Source organism: Rutidosis leptorrhynchoides, chromosome 6 (genome assembly GCF_046630445.1).
Source record: "Rutidosis leptorrhynchoides isolate AG116_Rl617_1_P2 chromosome 6, CSIRO_AGI_Rlap_v1, whole genome shotgun sequence".
NCBI classification, from domain to species: domain Eukaryota; kingdom Viridiplantae; phylum Streptophyta; class Magnoliopsida; order Asterales; family Asteraceae; genus Rutidosis; species Rutidosis leptorrhynchoides.
In genome coordinates, this window is record NC_092338.1 from 223,693,813 (window position 1) to 223,714,316 (window position 20,504).

Consider the following 20,504-nt stretch of genomic DNA (forward strand, 5'->3'; position numbering starts at 1 on the left):
AGTAGAAATTCCATCTTTGCCCATGATATTTAAATCTTAATACTGTTTTTATATTATCACTACTACGTGCGTTGGCTCTTAATAGAACTGCACAAAAATGACATTGCGTCTGTGTAATATACGCATGCATATGAATGTTTGTTGCGACCGTATTTCAGCAAACAAAGTTGTCTATCATTTAGGGATAATAACTTGTACATCATACAAGCAATGATTACATTGAGAACTACGTATATACACAATTAAATAATGTAGAATAACAACCTTAACATAGTTATATAACTTTAATTAAAGCCCAACTATAAAGCTAGCCCAGGTTTAATAAAATCAAAAACCTTCACCATTTCAAAAGATGTTATACAGACATCAAAAAATACCAAGAGGGAGGATCCTTGGGGCATTTGGGTCAAGTTGCCGCCTGTTTTTATCCAAAAAAAGGTTGGCTCATGTTTCATCTAACTTAACCAAACCTAACATGATATGACGATATCCTCGGTATGTATGATCGATTCTTTAGATCATGAGGAACCCTGGAGCATATCACTCTTGCTTTTCTCTCTTTTCATTTTGGCCTTAACTTTAACCCGCGACTTTGAAACAAGAGTTTCTACTGTGGTCATAAAATTGCCGGCAGCCATTATTACAAGAAGGATTCCACATGCAACCACCTGGAGAACCATAAATTTCGATATAATAACCTAACAGCATAAACTTCCAATTTCAAACGATGCTGAATTCTCTATGTTTAGAAATCTTACCTGCCATTCTGAAATGACACCCAATACTGCGGTTTTCAACAATAGCAGACCTAGATATGCTTCAGAAGCCTACAAAAACAGATCATGCAGGCAGGCAGGGATTAACTATTCTTATTTGTTTACTAATCAGATTGCTCAATCAAAACACTTATATTAGAGTAGTCGACTACACGTAGTTTGAATCCTTGAAATAATTAAAGCATCTCACTGATTTGAAAATTTTAAAACTAATTTGTTTGACTCTTATTACCCATAAGCGGGACAATATTTTGTCACGAAAAGTTTTTAAGGTAGCATTCAACGCTGCTATAATACGGCATGACCTTCACAAGCTAATTATAAGTAACAATATAGCTTGCAAAACGTAGAATTACTTTTCCAAAAGTACCTGCAAGCCGAAGAGTACGGGGAATAACCACCATATTTGACCTTCAACTCCAGCAGTTTCTCCCCCAACAACATCCATTCTTTTAGCCTGATATCAATATTAAAAGTCAAATTTACGATCTCGTATTCAACTTTCAGAGTCAAGTTTTTTTCACTCCTTAATAAGATTATTATACCTTTCCGAGTGCGATACGTGCATAGAGCCTATTCCGTTGGTATTTGTTCTGTAGAAACATTACAATTGCTTGCACAATTGCCCATATCAGAAAATATTGTATACCTTCCTGCAACACGCGGAAGCACACAATAAGGTAAAACCATTTAAGGTTATAACATATATTTACTAACATGGGACACAAAAGAGAAGAACCAAACCTTCTTCTGGGTGCAATCAGGTACCCTTTCAATCTCCCATGTAAGACTGATGAGTGACATGAGCATTGCACAATAGTGATGATATATCCACCTGACAATTTACATTTTTTTAGTATTCTAAACTTATGAAAGGCTGGCTTTATCAGCATATATACGCAACACAAACCATGGCGTATGTCGCTTCCGTTAATTCTTAAAATATTCTCTAGTAAAGCCAATCCTGTATAGAAGAAGAGCAACCATGCCTGAAAAGTTGACAAACACTTATTAGGCACTTTACTTGGTTATCTAACTATTGTCTTTTCAAGTAGCAAATTATCAGTAGCGATTTAGGTATAAGTCAACTGATTCTAATTCTGATGTGTTTGATAAAATAATTCTTATGATAATTTGTTTAGACACATTAGTATAGCTGACTATAAACAGATATTGAATCAAAAATATTAATTAGGATAAATGGAAAACTATAGGTATCTCAGTTTACCAAATTTCACATTTGTGGTAATTTGAATAACATAAGATATTCAGTATAAATTCCTCGCCAACTAAAGCTTCTTTTTGACGTTAAAATGCAGCTATAACGTAAATCTCTTTGGATGTTAAAGAAGGATTTTTTTAGTGCTTCTTCTAAATGGGATGTGTGTGTGTATCATTTGATGGTAAAAAATAGAAAATTGCAGTACCACTACTGTCCAAAAACGTTTATGTGCCGCGATGCTTCCCATGAAAATAAAATTCCTTTAAATCAGAAATTTGTTAAGTAACTATTTTGTGACACTGAACCTTTATTGATTCAACATTATATAAGAAGGTCCTTTTCAGTTATTTTACCTATTACAACACAAAGTAGCAGAAATTTCACTAACACTCAAATAACTGATTATCTATCTGAAACTTCAAACATCAAATACATCCATCCCAAAAGCATGACCTTAGCACTATATATGTATATACAGGGTCATCATCAAGAGGGAATCACTTTTTTAGGGGCAAGTAATTTTTTTTTTGTTTTTTTTTTTAATTTTTTCCTTCAAACATTAAGATCACATGAAAATATGAACATTTAAAAAAGACACTTTGTGACGAATGTTATTATTTGGCGGGAAATTGCTCGAAGAAATAAATGATAACATTCATCATGAGTAATGATTTAATTAGAGTTTATTTGCATCGTTTTGTTTTCATCTTATGTGAAGTGTTTTTTTCGAAATTTAGCCCGATTTAGAGTTTAGGATTTAGGGTTTAGTCCCTAAACCCAAAACCTAAAACCTAAACTCTAAACTCTAAAACGTTCCCTAAACCCTAAACCCAAAACCCAAAACCCTAAATCCTAAACCCTAAACTCTAAACCGTTCGTGTTAAAAATTCAATCTAAACCCTAAATACTAAACCCTAATAGCTAAACCCTAATTTTTAACCCCCTAATTTCTAAACCCTAATTTTCTAAACCCTAATTTTTAAACCCTTAAAAAAACTCAGAAGCATAATATTACACATGATGCATGTTTTCATTTTTCTCTTCGAGCGTTTTTCCGCCAAAATAATAACATTCATCACAAAGTATCTTTTTTAAATGTTCATATTTTCATGTGATCTTGTTGTTTGGAAAAAAAAATTCCGAAAAAAATGAAAAAAGTTTACTTCCCCCATTTTCCCCCAAAAAAGTGCTTCCCTCTTGATTATATATATATATATATATATATATATATATATATATATATATATATATATATATATATATATATATATATATATATATATATATATATATATATATTGATGTCTGAAAAAAAAAATTTCGAAAAAAATGAAAAAAGTTTACTTCCCCCCATTTTCTCCCAAAAATTACTTCCCTCTTGATTATATATATATATATATATATATATATATATATATATATATATATATATATATATATATATATATATATAGTGGTAGGATCAAGAGGGAAGTAACCAATCGGGGGGAAGCAACAACTTTTTTTTTTCTTTTTTTGAAAAAACTTTGTTCACGAACATTATAGATGAGATGAAAATATGAACATTTAGTAGAGACACTTTGTGATGAATGTTTTTATTTTGGCGGGAAAACGCTCGAAAAATAATATATAACAATTATCGTGTTTTTCGAGCGTATGTTGAGGTTTTAGCTATTGGGTTTATAGGGTTTAGATATTAGGGTTTAGAAATTTAGGGTTTAGATTTAGGATTTAGATTGAGTTTTTAACACGAACGGTTTAGGGTTTAGGGTTTGGTGTTTTGAGTTTATGTAATAAACCCAAAACACTAAACTCTAAACCCTAAACCCTAAATTCTAAATCGAGCTAAATTTTACTTCACAAAACATGAAAAAAAAAACGTTAACATTCTTCACGAACAATATTATCTTGAATGTTATTTTTGTCGATCGTTTTCCCGCCAAAATAATAACATTCATCACGAAGTGTCTTTTTTAAATGTTCTTATTTTCATCCAATCTATAATATTCGTGAACAAAGTTTTTTCAAAAAACGATTTTTTTTTTTTTTTGCTTCCCCCGCTTCCCCCGATTGGTTACTTCCCCATTGATCTTGCCCATATATATATATATATATATATATATATATATATATATATATATATATATATATATATATATATATATATATATATATATATATATATATATTACCTGGTAAAGCTGGACAAGCAATGCAGAAATACATCCATCCCAAAAGCATGACCTTAGCAATAGCAAAGATGGGAAAAGGTGAAACAAATAAGCGGTCCAATCCTGCTCACATAAACCAAAAGAGAAAAGAAAATATACTTGTCTTATTAGTAATGACTGTTGGGTTTTGTTATTGGGTTTTCAAATATGAGTAAGTATTAACAAGCCCAAGCCCAACAAAATTAGGCCCATTGCTTGGTTGACTTGGTCAAGCATAGGAGGGCATCTTAAAACATCAAGTTGCAGCTGTTTTCATTATCAAGAGTGCAAGAGAGATCAAGAAAAAGAGTCAAAACCCCAATTCCCGTCTACAGTGACAGCAGGCCAGAAAACCTTCGATCCCCGGAGATCCGACCGTTGAATCTTCACAATTTTTGGACTGTGTCTTCCTGACATCAGTGCCAACATTTTCAATCGTTGAATTCGTCTAATAAGGTCTGTAGGTCGTGTTCTTGCTGCTGGAACAGAGAGCAGATTTTTGGGTGAGATAATTCCTCTTTTGTCTTTTTAGGTTGTTCATATACTTGTTGATTGTTGTAGTTCAAGAGTATGATGATGTTGTATACCTCTATATGATCTAGAGAAGACCTATTGTATTGTTCTCTTTGTTGATGATAGTGGAATTTAAGTGGCTTACGAGTCCCGTGGTTTTTACTCTCGATTTTGAGAGGTTTTCCACGTAAAAATTCTCGTGTGTATTGTGTGTGCTCGATTATTGTTATTAGCTGATTTGGTACTAAATTGGGACTGATTTAGGTTGGTTTTGATATAGCTTGTTTGTTAGTTTCCTCACGGGTTCATACGGGTCGGGAAATGCTTGTCAAACGGGTTTGTTTCCGCTTTGTAGATTGCCCGTTGTGATTATTTTCCCATCAAATTGGTATCTAGAGCTAGGTTATTTGATTTGACTTGTGTGAAAGATGGAAGCTAATACAAGTAAAATGATTAGTTTAAATGGTTCAAATTATCATGTTTGGAAAGGTAAAATGGAGGATCTTCTTTATGTGAAAGATTATTATTTGCCTGTTTTTACTGAGGATAAACCTGAGGAAAAATCTGATGCTCAATGGAAAATTTTGCATAGACAAGTATGTGGGTATATTCGGCAGTGGGTTGATGATAATGTTGTGAATCATATTACTGGGGAGACTGATGCTAAAGCCTTATGGAAAAAGCTTGAGCAGTTATATGAACGAAAGACTGGGAATAACAAGTTGTTCTTAATTAAGCAGATGATGGCTTTGAAGTATCATGATGGGACTCCTATTACAGATCACCTAAATGCATATCAGGGTATTATAAATCAGCTTGCAGGTATGGGTATCAAGTTTGAGGATGAGATTCAGGGTCTCTGGTTACTTGGTACATTACCGGACTCTCGGGAGACTTTTAGGACATCTTTGTCCAACTCTGCACCGAATGTTACTATCACCATGGAATTGGCTAAGGGTAGTATTTTGAATGAAGAGATGAGAAGAAAGTCACAAGGTTCCTCTTCACAGTCAGATATCTTGGTCACAGAAACGCGGGGGAGAAGTCATAGTAGAGGTCAGGGTAAAAGAGGCAATCATCGTAGCAGCTCACGCAAAGGCAAATTTGCTAACGTTGAGTGTTATAATTGTCATGAAAAGGGGCACACAAAGTGGTATTGTCCAAAGTTGAAGAATGAGAAGAAAAAGGCATATGACAAGAATAAACAAAAGAAAAGTGATGGTGGTGATGATGATAAGGTTGAAGTTAACACTATTACGGATGAATTCTTTGTTTGTATTGATTATGATATGATTAATCTTACTCATGATGACACGAGTTGGATTGTTGATAGTGGTGCTACATGTCATGTTGCAATTTGTAGAGATCACTTCTCATCTTACACTCCAGGTGACTATGGATTTGCTAGGATGGGTAATGCCGGGTTATCAAAGATTGTTGGTATTGGAGATGTTTGTTTGAAATTTGACACGGGAATGGAGTTAGTTTTGCATAATGTAAAACATGTTCCGGATATGAGACTTAATGTTATTTCAACAGGCATTCTTGATGATGATGGTTATTATAACAGTTTTGGTAATGGTATTTGGAAACTAACTCTTGGTTCTATGATAGTGGGAAGAGGAAAGAAAGACTCCAGATTATACATCACGCGTCCGAAGATCATCCAGAACATTGTTAACGCAATGGACAATGTTGATTCTACTGAGTTGTGGCATAAAAGACTTGGCCACATGAGTGAAAAGGGGATGTCTATCTTGTTTAAGAAGAATGTGTTGTCAGGTGTTAGTGATATTAATTTGAGTAAGTGTTCTCACTGTTTGGCAGGTAAACAGACCAGAGTTGCGTTTAAGAGTCATTCTCCTTTTCGAATGGAGAACATACTTGATCTAGTGCATTCAGATGTTTGTGGGCCTATGAAGACTAGGACACTTGGTGGATGTTTCTACTTTGTTACATTCATCGATGATCATTCCAGGAAGGTGTGGGTTTATACCTTAAAGGCAAACGGGGAAGAAACTCAAGTGTATTCGGACTGATAATGGCGGTGAATACATTGGCAGATTTGATGCTTACTGTAAGGAGAATGGTATTCGGCATCAAAAGACTCCACCAAAGACACCTCAGTTGAATGGCTTAGCAGAGAGGATGAACAGAACTTTGGTTGAGAGAGTTAGATGTTTGCTTTCACATGCAGGGTTGTCCGATTCCTTTTGGGGCGAGGCTTTAAATACGGCAGTTCATATTATTAATCTAACCCCTTGTGTTCCTTTGCGTTTTGATGTTCCTAACAGGGTTTGGAGCGGCAAAGATGTTTCTTACCGCCATTTACGAGTTTTTGGATGTAAAGCTTTTGTTCATGTTCCCAAAGATGAGAGGTCAAAGCTTGATATGAAGACTAAGCCATGTGTATTCCTCGGCTATGGTGAAGATGATTTTGGGTACAGGTTATATGATCCAGTTCAGAAGAAACTCGTACGAAGCCGAGATGTTGTATTTACAGAAGATCAGATGTTAAAAGATGTTGATAAGGCAGATTCAGTTCCTCAACCTAGTGCTGATCTTGTTGATTTGGATCCAGTTACTCCACAACATGTTGGAGATGATGTTCATAATGATGAACATGGTACTGATGATGATTATGCTCCGGAGCAGGTAGAGATTCCAGTACCAGATGTGCCCCCATTTGTCCCACTTAGGCGGTCTACCCGAGACCGTCATCCTTCTGTTAGATATTCTGCTAATGAGTATGTATTAGTTACTGATGGGGGAGAGCCAGAATGTTATTCAGAAGCAATGAAAGATGAGCATAAGAAAGAGTGGGGTGAAGCTATGCAAGATGAGATGAATTCCTTGCATGAGAACAATACTTATGAGCTGGTGAAGTTACCTAAAGGCAAGAGAGCTTTGAGAAACAAATGGGTATTCAAAGTGAAGACAGATGAGCTTACTTCACAACCAAGGTACAAAGCTAGGTTAGTCGTTAAAGGATTCAGCCAGAAAAAGGGTATTGATTTTGATGAGATTTTCTCACCGGTTGTGAAGATGGGATCTATTCGAGTGGTTCTTGGATTAGCTGCTAGTCTTGATCTTGAGGTTGAACAGATGGATGTCAAGACTGCTTTTCTTCACGGTGATTTGGATAAGGAAATCTACATGATGCAACCTGAAGGTTTTCGGGTTAAGGGTAAAGAAAATTATGTTTGTAGACTTCAGAAAAGTTTATATGGGTTGAAGCAAGCACCGAGACAGTGGTATAAGAAGTTTGAGTCGGTTATAGGAAAGCAAGGCTACCGAAAGACAACTTCAGATCATTGTGTTTTCTTTCAGAGGTTTGGTGATGATGATTTCATCATATTGTTGTTATACGTTGATGATATGTTGATTGTTGGTAAAAATATTAAAAGAATTGCGCAGTTGAAGCGAGAATTGAGCAAGTCTTTTGCTATGAAAGACTTGGGGCCAGCAAAACAAATTCTTGGCATTCGGATTTCTAGAGATAGAGGTGCTAAGACGTTACATATATCACAAGAGCAATACATTGAAAAGGTGCTAAGTAGATTCAACATGAAGAATGCTAAAGTGGTTAGTTCCCCTCTTACAAACAACTTTAAGCTAACAGAAAGAGATTGTCCTACTTCAAAGGAGGATGTTGAGGAGATGGATATAGTTCCATATGCGTCAGCAGTTGGTAGCTTGATGTATGCTATGGTGTGTACTAGGCCTGATATAGCTCATGCGGTAGGTGTTGTTAGTCGGTTTATGTCAAATCCGGGTAAGAAGCATTGGGAAGCGGTTAAATGGATTATGAGATACTTACGAGGTACTTCAAAGTTAGGTATCACATTCGGAAATGGAGAGCCGATGCTTGTTGGTTATACAGACTCAGATATGGCAGGAAACAAAGATAACATGAAATCCACTTCTGGATATTTGATGACTTTCGCAGGGGGAGCAGTTTCATGGCAATCAAGGTTACAAAAGTGTGTTGCATTGTCTACGACCGAGGCTGAATATATGGCAGCAACAGAAGCGTGCAAAGAACTATTGTGGATGAAAAGGTTTCTACAAGACCTTGGGTTTAAGCAATCACGATATGTGGTTCTTTGTGATAATGAGAGTGCGATTCATTTGGCTAGAAATTCTATGTATCATAAGCGGACAAAACATATAGATGTGCGGTATCATTGGATTAGAGAACGTCTTGAAGATGGTTCGTTTGAACTTGATAAAGTTCACACCGATGATAATGGTTCCGACATGTTCACAAAGGCTTTAGCAAGTGAGAAGCTCAAGGTATGTTGCTCGATCGCCGGGATGGCGATTCCTTCCTCATAATTGGAAAGGGGGAGATTTGTTGGGTTTTGTTATTGGGTTTTCAAATATGAGTAAGTATTAACAAGCCCAAGCCCAACAAAATTAGGCCCATTGCTTGGTTGACTTGGTCAAGCATAGGAGGGCATCTTAAAACATCAAGTTGCAGCTGTTTTCATTATCAAGAGTGCAAGAGAGATCAAGAAAAAGAGTCAAAACCCCAATTCCCGTCTACAGTGACAGCAGGCCAGAAAACCTTCGATCCCCGGAGATCCGACCGTTGAATCTTCACAATTTTTGGACTGTGTCTTCCTGACATCAGTTCCAACATTTTCAACCGTTGAATTCGTCTAATAAGGTCTGTAGGTCGTGTTCTTGCTGCTGGAACAGAGAGCAGATTTTTGGGTGAGATAATTCCTCTTTTGTCTTTTTAGGTTGTTCATATACTTGTTGATTGTTGTAGTTCAAGAGTATGATGATGTTGTATACCTCTATATGATCTAGAGAAGACCTATTGTATTGTTCTCTTTGTTGATGATAGTGGAATTTAAGTGGCTTACGAGTCCCGTGGTTTTTACTCTCGATTTTGAGAGGTTTTCCACGTAAAAATTCTCGTGTGTATTGTGTGTGCTCGATTATTGTTATTAGCTGATTTGGTACTAAATTGGGACTGATTTAGGTTGGTTTTGATATAGCTTTTTGTTAGTTTCCTCACGGGTTCATACGGGTCGGGAAATGCTTGTCAAACGGGTTTGTTTCCGCTTTGTAGATTGCCCGTTGTGATTATTTTCCCATCAATGAGACCCTACTCAAGCTTCTTAAAGTTTGCAGCATTGATAATGGTCATAGAATCAGTAATCGGGTCAAATAAAATGTTCATATTTTGAAATTATAAGTTGTTCGCTGTTTCAATTTTAGTTAATTTAAAAAGTAGAACATGTATGCAGGCTGTCACAAAGCCTAGTATTAGGAGAGGAAAACTGTACCAGTAATAACTTAAAAACGAATGCAAAACATAATACTCCAAAACAAACATACCCTGAAATCATTGTATTCCTCTTTTAATTTCAATTGAACATCCTTCCTTGTAGCATAAACATTTATTGGACCAAGAAACATCCTCAAAAATCTACCTGTAATCCAACAACATCAACTTAAAAATAATTAAAAAATCTAACTTTTTGATCTAAAATCGGTAACTTCTTATGTAATTCAAAAGCTTATGGATCCATATATTTTTTTATTTATTTATGATAAACTAGGTTCCTATTGCATAAGGTGAGGATTAAATAAAAGATACTATTAAATGCACTAATGAAAGGCGTTAACTTTATTAAGAAAAATTACTCCCAAGTAAATAATAAATTACCATAAGATTTAGTAGGAAGAAATGCAGCAGCATCTCCTTCACTCAATGTATATGTAGCGACCCCGACAAATCGTCAAGTGACGGCGTCGTCTACGTATGGTCCCATTACATGGTTATAAGTATTTATAACAAAGTTTGACCGAAAATATGTCGCATACATTTCATAAAGGATGTTTCAATGTTTACAAAAGTAATTCCCAAGACAAGTACATAACAAAAGTTATTGTTCATATGAAACACGTGCGACATAGTTTAAAATAGCCAAAAAGACGCTCCACGTATGCAAGTATACTCGACATCCAATGCAAGTATCAAAAAGTATGTGCGGAAGCATGTATCACCTAAGTTCAAGGACCTGAGAAAAACATAGAGAATCTGTCAACGAAAACGTTGGTGAAATCATAGGTTTAAATAAGTAAATGAGTAAAAGCAAGCTGAACCACAAGAGTTGCAATATTGATAAAGTCATAGTACATTCTAAAAGTTAATATTCACGAGCACCCAATTATCAAAGCTTAACATTCCGTCCGTTGAATACCCCATAAATTAGTGCTAGAACAACACTGTTTCCCGAAAATATATTTCATCCGTAGACGGTAGCGAACCGTCAAAGATGAGGGTTGTCAACCCATATGGCCATATAACATAAGTTCTCGCTTACACCATCTGATGTAACTAATGATAATCGGATTGAGGATTTTCGTTCTAAACTCGTATGTAGAATGTTTGTTTTCCCGTTCTTGTGTTCACTTAGTTCAAAAGAATCGTTTATGTTTTCTCATCCCAAAAGTAAGTTTAAAAGAGTAAAAGTGGGACTATGATCTCACCTTGTATGCACGAACCAAAAAGAACTTCGACAAGTAAACGTGCAAGAAACAATGCTAGTCTTGACCTAAACAAATAGGTTGTATCAATAACGATAGTCACGAAGGGTCAAAGATGTTCAATTAGTCCTATGGCTCGTTACGACTCGATTAATATAGCACGTGGATCAATTTGTCAAGTTTCATACACGACACAAGTAGTTAAGCATGTTAGAACGATTGTATAATCGTTTGGTTAAGTTTGACTAAAAGTCAAACTTGGTCAAAGTCAAAGTCAACGGGGTCGGGTCGGGTGTCCGACAATTTTCTCATGATGAGAAGTCATATACGAGCATAATAGTCAAGTTTCATGGTAAACGGGGTTATAGTAAAGCGGGAAACATTTTTGTGACATGAAAAACAAAGACAAAATGAGCTGGGCAGTATGCGCGGCGCGCTATGGGTTGCGCGGCGCGCACCCAAGTGTAAATCCTGGTCAGAACTTAACCACGAAGGCAAACATCTGGGATTTCTAATTCTGCGCGGCGCACGGGTATATGCGCGTCGCGCAATACCTGGGAAACATGCAGTTTGCAGAAAAATGGTCCAAGTCACGAACCAAAATACAATTTAACACATCTCATGCACCGAAAACACTTAAAACGCATATCATATATCATTAGAAAGGTAATTTGACAAGGAGAATAACTAAACGCATTTACTCAATCAAAACCAAACAAACTCATATCAAAATCACCATTAATGCTCATCATTTATTACTCCATGTTCATAAATGCCATATTATGATTCGGGAAATTAATGCACATGTGTAATACGCCGTTTTGAAGATAATCAAACATACAATACAACTAAACGCAAACAAAACAACATGGCAATCATTCAATGCATCTAAGATTCATTTCAAGTTCATCAAACCCTAAACTAAATTCACCAAATTTCATAATCAAGTTTAGGAGGTTTCCTTAATCAAACTTTACATCAAAATAAAGCTAGTAACACTAGGAGCATAATTAAAACATGAAGTCTTAGCATCTAACAACATATAAACACTCAAATCTCAAAGTTAAGCATGTTATCTTTCAATATGAACTAGTTACATCAAAATAACAAGAACAAGCATACAAATCACATAATCATACTAGACTTGAGCCATAGACACTAATCAACAACCTTTTAACTCAAAAATCTCAAGAACACATAAAATTAGTGATTTTAGAAAGTTACCCAAATGAAATGAGATTGGTATGGAATCGAAGAGGAGATCACGAGGAGTTCGAATATGTAATTTGTTTGGCCCGAAGCTTGATCGTTTGAATATGGATGATGAATTGCTTTATGAAGAATTTGAGAAAAATATGAAAGTGTTAGATGAAAAGGAAAATGAAAATGAAGAAATGAGGTGGAAGTGTTGACTAGTCAAGTGGCTAGTCACCACTTTAGTGTTTTGGCAAAACAAGTCCCTCTACTTCCAATCGGGTGCGTTAAATTACCTAAACAAGATAAATCGAAACGCGTATTAACGGGAGATGTTATAAACATATAACGGAGTTTAAAATAGTTAAACGGAAAAGTTGACGGAAAAAGGCGGGATGTTACATTACCTACACCTTAAAAGAAATTTCGTCCCGAAATTTAGGTAGGCGTAGTAGTCGTTGTTTCTTCCTCAGAATCTGACGTTTCCGGAACCGGAAATAGATGAGGGTGTTTCTTTCGCATTTGATCTTCCCTTTCCCAAGTAAACTCGGGTCCTCTTTTGGCGTTCCATCGGACCTTAACAATCGGGATCCGGCTTTGTTTTAATTCCTTCTCGACGTAGTCCACAATTTCAACCGGTTCCTCCACAAAGTGGAGTTTGTCATTAATAGTGAGTTCCTCGAGAGGGACGACGATATCGGGCTCGGCAAGACATTTCTTCAAGTTAGATACATGAAAGGTAGGATGGACGGAGCTTAGTTGAGGCGGAAGATCCAAACGATACGCAAAGGTCCCAACACGCTCTAAGATTTCGAAAGGACCAACATACCGTGGATTTAGTTTCCCACGTTTCCCAAAACGGATGACGCCTTTCCAAGGTGCGACTTTTAACATGACGCGGTCACCGACTTGAAATTCGAGGTCCTTGCGTCTTTTGTCGGTATAGCATTTTTGACGACTCCGGGCCGTCCGAAGCTTATCTCGGATTTGAAGAATCTTCTCGGTTGTTTCGTGAATGAGTTCGGGCCCGGAAATTTGCACGTCACCCACTTCGGCCCAACAAAGAGGAGAGCGACATTTTCGACCATATAACGCTTCAAAAGGTGCGGCCTGGATACTCGCATGATAACTATTGTTGTAAGAGAATTCGGCGAGAGGTAAGTGCTTGTCCCAAGCTTTTCCAAAATCAACAACACAAGCTCGTAGCATGTCCTCCAAGGTTTGTATCGTACGTTCACTTTGTCCATCGGTTTGAGGATGATATGCGGTGCTCATGTCTAAACGCGTTCCCAACGCTTCTTGTAAAGTGCGCCAAAATCTAGAAATGAAACGACCATCTCGATCGGAGATAATCGATAAAGGTACACCGTGACGGGCTACGATCTCCTTGATGTAAAGTTGTACAAGTTTCTCCATTTTGTCGGTTTCTTTCATGGCGAGAAAGTGCGCGGATTTGGTGAGGCGATCGACAATGACCCAAATAGTATCATAACCGCCCGACGTTTTCGGTAATTTGCTGATAAAATCCATCGTGATCCTTTCCCACTTCCATTGCGGGATCTCGGGTTGTTGAAGTAACCCAGACAGTCTTTGGTGTTCGGCTTTGACTTTAGCGCAAGTCAAACATTTGGCAACGTATCTAGCAACTTCTGTTTTGATGTTCGGCCACCAATATTATTCTTTAAGGTCATGGTACATCTTATTGGCGCCGGGATGAATCGAGTATCGTGATTTGTGGGCTTCGTCTAGGATGAGGTTTCGTAAATCGCCGTATCTAGGCACCCAAATTCTTCCGGCGTAATATCGAAGTCCGTTCTTCTTAACTTCGAATCGAGAGACGAGAATGTTTAAAAGTTCACGCCCGATGTGGTTGTCTTTAAGAGCCTCCTCTTGAGCTACCCGAATTTGGCTATTAAGGTTGGAGTGGATGGTGATGTTTAATGCTCGGACGCGAAGAGGTACCGTTCTTTCCTTTCTACTTAAGGCATCGGCCACTACATTTGCCTTCCCGGGGTGGTAACGAAGCTCGCAATTATAATCGTTCAAGGTTTCAATCCACCTTCGTTGTCTCATGTTTAGTTGCTTTTGATCGAAGATGTGTTGGAGACTTTTGTGATCGGTAAAGATAGTACTTTTGGTACCAAGAAGATGATGTCTCCATAACTTAAGTGCAAAGATGACGGCACCGAGTTCAAGATCATGTGTCGTGTAGTTTCGTTCGTGGACTTTGAGTTGTCGAGAGGCATAAGCAATGACTTTCTTTCGTTGCATTAGTACACACCCATAACCGTTTTTCGAGGCATCACAATATACAACAAAATCATCATTGCCTTCGGGAAGTGACAAGATAGGAGCGGTGGTTAGCTTAGTTTTCAAGATTTGGAAAGCGGTTTCTTGTTCGGATGTCCAAATGAATTTTCGTTCCTTGTGAGTTAACGCGGTTAGAGGGCGAGCGATTAAGGAGAAATCCTTGATGAATTTACGATAGTATCCGGCGAGACCTAAGAATTGACGAATTTGAGTAGGAGTAGTAGGAGTCTCCCATTTACTAATGGCTTCGATTTTTGCGGGATCGACTTTAATGCCTTGATCACTTACAACGTGACCGAGGAATTGAACTTCCTTCAACCAAAATTCACACTTGGAGAACTTGGCATAGAGTTGTTCTTTTCTCAAGAGTTCAAGCACGAGTCGGAGATGTTCTTTGTGTTCCTCTTCGCTTTTAGAATAGACCAAAATATCGTCAATGAACACGATAACGAATTTGTCGAGGTAAGGTTTGCACACGCGGTTCATGAGATCCATGAACACCGCCGGTGCGTTAGTGAGACCGAAAGGCATGACAAGAAACTCGTAACTACCGTAACGAGTCCAGAAAGCGGTTTTGGAGACATCTTCCCCCTTAACCCTTAGTTGATGATAACCCGAACGGAGATCGATTTTTGAATATACACGAGAACCTTGTAGTTGATCAAAAAGATCATCGATGCGAGGAAGAGGATATCGGTTCTTAACCGTCAATTTGTTTAGTTCACGATAATCAATGCACATTCGTAGGGATCCGTCTTTCTTCTTGACGAACAAAATCGGAGCGCCCCATGGTGAATGGCTAGGTTGAATGAAACCACGGTCGAGTAACTCTTGGATTTGACTTTGCAATTCTTGTAATTCGGATGGAGCGAGTCTATATGGCACACGTGCTACGGGTGCGGCTCCCGGAATAAGATCGATTTGAAATTCAACCGGTCGATGAGGTGGAAGGCCCGGTAATTCGTCGGGAAATACATCGGAAAAGTCATTAACGATTGGCACATCATCGATGCGCTTTTCGTCGGCCTCGACTTTCTTAACATGAGCAAGAATCGCGAAACAACCCTTGCGAAGTAGCTTTCGAACTTTAAGGCACGAAACGAGATTGAGTCCGGTGCAATTTTTGTCGCCATAGACAATCAATGGTTCACCGTTCTCGATAGGAATTCGGATTGCGTGAAGATCGCAAAGAATGTGAGATTTATTTTTGACCATCCAATTCATACCGATTATTACATCAAAACTCCCTAGTTCCATGGGTATCAAGTCAATTTCAAATTCATTACCCAAAATGTTTAAAGTACACCCCCGGTAATATGTGTCGGCACTTAAGAGTTTTCCGTCGGCCACTTCGATAGAATAAGTAGTATCTAAGGGGTGTGGTGGAGTGCAAAGAGTAGGAGCCAAAGTCTTAGACACAAAACATTTATCGGCACCCGAATCGAATAAGCAAGTAACATAAGTGTTGTTGAGAAGAAACGTACCCGTGACTAGTTCATTGTCATCTCGGGCTTCCTCGGTGTTGATGTTAAAGGCTCGGCCTCGGTTGTTGGGGTTGGTTTTCTTTTTCGGGCATTCGTTCTTATAATGGCCCGTTTGGCCACATTCGTAACAAGTGACCGTTTTTGGAGGATTGGGCCCCTTTCGAGCAACGGGGGCGGCACTTGTGCAATTGTTGGCCCTATGACCAACACCTTGGCAACGGTGACAAACTAGCTTGTTACATTCGCCGTGATGATGCTTGTGGCATTTGTTGCAAAAAGGTAAGTTTCCGACATAACCCTTCTTGCCGTCGTTGTTGAAAGGCTTTTTGGTGAAGGTGTTGTTGTTGTAGTTGGTTGATGGAGTGGCTTCCCATTTCCTTTTGTTGCCACCCGACTTGTCCTCGGCCTTAGGATCCGGCACTACGATTTCGTCAACCGTTTTGATTAATTGACGGGCCATGTTCATAGCGGCTTGATGAGTAGTGGGTTTGGATGACATCACCCCTTGTTTGATGCTTTTTGGGAGACCGTGCATGTAGAGCTCAATCCTTTGAGATTCGGGGCTAACGAGACTAGGACACATCAAAGATAGTTCGGCGAAGCGTAGATTGCAAGCCTTGAGGTCGTTTCCGACCGCCTTCAAAGCTCTTAGCTCTTGCTCAAGCTTGCGGGTTTCTTCGCGCGGAAAATATTCAACAATCATCTTTTCCTTCAAATCGGCCCAAGAAAGGGCATGAGCTTCATCGGTTCCCACCGATTGAACGTAGGTGTTCCACCAAGTAAGAGCGACACCGGAGAAAGTGTGGGTGGAGTATTTGACCTTGTCTTGGTCCCGACAACCGCTTATGCTAAAAATGGTCTCCATTTGTTCAAACCATCGGGTGAGAGTAACCGGTCCTCCGGTTCCATCGAAAGTGGAAGGATTGTACTTCATGAAGTTCTTGTAGGAGCAACCTTCGTTTGAATTACCGGTTCCATGATTGTTGTTGTTAGGAAAGTGATCGGCCACGGCCGTACCCACGGCGGTGGTTATCATTCGTTGAAGAGCTTGTTCTAGGGTTTCTAGAGGAGTATTGTGTTGACCTTGGTGAGCCATTGTTCCTTCATGACACAAGAATATCGTTGGTTAGTATTTTCAACAATACTAACCGGAGTATGGAATAAGGATAGAGAGGAAATTTTTCCTTGACTCGCCTTAAATTCTTTACGTCATAATGTCAGAACGTCCATGTGAATCACCGTAATATAATCCCGGAAATTATATTACCCTGATTTACATGTGCATTTAACATTACTTTATAAAGTCAAGGTGGCGCGTCAACAAAATTTATCAACGTAAGATCAAGATCGAATACGAGTTAGATATGATAGAAGAGTTCGAGTATAAATGCACAAATAGTCAAGTAATTCCTACTTCAGTCTATATGCCGGTTGTAGTCTAGATTCACCTATGTACCCTATGACTCGGGGTGGACACAAATGAACTCTAAATCCCTACAACCAAGGCTCTGATACCACTTGTAGCGACCCCGACAAATCGTCAAGTGACGGCGTCGTCTACGTATGGTCCCATTACATGGTTATAAGTATTTATAACAAAGTTTGACCGAAAATATGTCGCATACATTTCATAAAGGATGTTTCAATGTTTACAAAAGTAATTCCCAAGACAAGTACATAACAAAAGTTATTGTTCATATGAAACACGTGCGACATAGTTTAAAATAGTCAAAAAGACGCTCCACGTATGCAAGTATACTCGACATCCAATGCAAGTATCAAAAAGTATGTGCGGAAGCATGTATCACCTAAGTTCAAGGACCTGAGAAAAACATAGAGAATCTGTCAACGAAAACGTTAGTGAAATCATAGGTTTAAATAAGTAAATGAGTAAAAGCAAGCTGAACCACAAGAGTTGCAATATTGATAAAGTCATAGTACATTCTAAAAGTTAATATTCACGAGCACCCAATTATCAAAGCTTAACATTCCGTCCGTTGAATACCCCATAAATTAGTGCTAGAACAACACTGTTTCCCGAAAATATATTTCATCCGTAGACGGTAGCGAACCGTCAAAGATGAGGGTTGTCAACCCATATGGCCATATAACATAAGTTCTCGCTTACACCATCTGATGTAACTAATGATAATCGGATTGAGGATTTTCGTTCTAAACTCGTATGTAGAATGTTTGTTTTCCCGTTCTTGTGTTCACTTAGTTTAAAAGAATCGTTTATGTTTTCTCATCCCAAAAGTAAGTTTAAAAGAGTAAAAGTGGGACTATGATCTCACCTTGTATGCACGAACCAAAAAGAACTTCGACAAGTAAACGTGCAAGAAACAATGCTAGTCTTGACCTAAACAAATAGGTTGTATCAATAACGATAGTCACGAAGGGTCAAAGATGTTCAATTAGTCCTATGGCTCGTTACGACTCGATTAATATAGCACGTGGATCAATTTGTCAAGTTTCATACACGACACAAGTAGTTAAGCATGTTAGAACGATTGTATAATCGTTTGGTTAAGTTTGACTAAAGGTCAAACTTGGTCAAAGTCAAAGTCAACGGGGTCGGGTCGGGTGTCCGACAATTTTCTCATGATGAGAAGTCATATACGAGCATAATAGTCAAGTTTCATGGTAAACGGGGTTATAGTAAAGCGGGAAACATTTTTGTGACATGAAAAACAAAGACAAAATGAGCTGGGCAGTATGCGCGGCGCGCTATGGGTTGCGCGGCGCGCACCCAAGTGTAAATCCTGGTCAGAACTTAACCACGAAGGCAAACATCTGGGATTTCTAATTCTGCGCGGCACGCGGGTATATGCGCGGCGCGCAATACCTGGGAAACATGCAGTTTGCAGAAAAATGGTCCAAGTCACGAACCAAAATACAATTTAACACATCTCATGCACCGAAAACACTTAAAACGCATATCATATATCATTAGAAAGGTAATTTGACAAGGAGAATAACTAAACGCATTTACTCAATCAAAACCAAACAAACTCATATCAAAATCACCATTAATGCTCATCATTTATTACTCCATGTTCATAAATGCCATATTATGATTCGGGAAATTAATGCTCATGTGTAATACGCCATTTTGAAGATAATCAAACATACAATACAACTAAACGCAAACAAAACAACATGGCAATCATTCAATGCATCTAAGATTCATTTCAAGTTCATCAAACCCTAAACTAAATTCACCAAATTTCATAATCAAGTTTAGGAGGTTTCCTTAATCAAACTTTACATCAAAATAAAGCTAGTAACACTAGGAGCATAATTAAAACATGAAGTCTTAGCATCTAACAACATATAAACACTCAAATCTCAAGGTTAAGCATGTTATCTTTCAATATGAACTAGTTACATCAAAATAACAAGAACAAGCATACAAATCACATAATCATACTAGACTTGAGCCATAGACACTAATCAACAACCTTTTAACTCAAAAATCTCAAGAACACATAAAATTAGTGATTTTAGAAAGTTACCCAAATGAAATGAGATTGGTATGGAATCGAAGAGGAGATCACGAGGAGTTCGAATATGTAATTTGTTTGGCCCGAAGCTTGATCGTTTGAATATGGATGATGAATTGCTTTATGAAGAATTTGAGAAAAATATGGAAGTGTTAGATGAAAAGGAAAATGAAAATGAAGAAATGAGGTGGAAGTGTTGACTAGTCAAGTGGCTAGTCACCACTTTAGTGTTTTGGCAAAACAAGTCCCTCTACTTCCAATCGGGTGCGTTAAATTACCTAAACAAGATAAATCGAAACGCGTATTAACGGGAGATGTTATAAACATATAACGGAGTTTAAAATAGTTAAACGGAAAAGTTGACGGAAAAAGGCGGGATGTTACAGTATATCTTGCTCTACTTAACTCTTCGACTAACTGTACATATACACAACAAAAGCACACATTTTTTATAATTAAAATACAAAAAACACTAATACCCATATCAAATAAACGACAATAGCCTTACTTTTTCAGCATCTTTTGGATCCAAGTTTCCATTTTTAACAGAAGAAGCAATAAAAGAATGAACCCTTTTAATATTAGAATCGAGAGCTAATGCTCGTCGTCTCAAAGATGCTTCATCTTGTGCATTACGAGATAGTAAAGTAGCAGCTGATTCTTGTAATTCTTTAGTCTGTTCCACGATTCTAGAAACTTCATCGGCCGATGAATTGTTACTGTTGTTATTATCTGTAGTGACCCGAACTTTTCCATGTTTATATATATTAATTGAGATTGATGTT

The 20,504-nt window shown here is 37.8% G+C and overlaps 1 protein-coding gene across 1 annotated transcript in view; it reads right to left on the reverse strand.

Annotated features, from left to right (window-relative positions):
- Positions 1-518: 518 nt before the first annotated feature.
- LOC139854411 (uncharacterized) overlaps positions 519-20,504 on the reverse strand; it is a 74,153-nt gene continuing 54,167 nt past the window's right edge. The window contains exons 2-12 of the mRNA XM_071843716.1: positions 20,228-20,451; positions 20,111-20,136; positions 10,405-10,457; positions 10,074-10,168; positions 4,191-4,292; positions 1,683-1,765; positions 1,521-1,611; positions 1,322-1,429; positions 1,147-1,233; positions 759-827; positions 519-668 (exon numbers count right to left, since the gene is read on the reverse strand). Coding sequence (XP_071699817.1) covers positions 519-668; positions 759-827; positions 1,147-1,233; positions 1,322-1,429; positions 1,521-1,611; positions 1,683-1,765; positions 4,191-4,292; positions 10,074-10,168; positions 10,405-10,457; positions 20,111-20,136; positions 20,228-20,451 — 1,088 coding nt within the window. The remainder of the gene's footprint in view (positions 669-758; positions 828-1,146; positions 1,234-1,321; positions 1,430-1,520; positions 1,612-1,682; positions 1,766-4,190; positions 4,293-10,073; positions 10,169-10,404; positions 10,458-20,110; positions 20,137-20,227; positions 20,452-20,504) is intronic.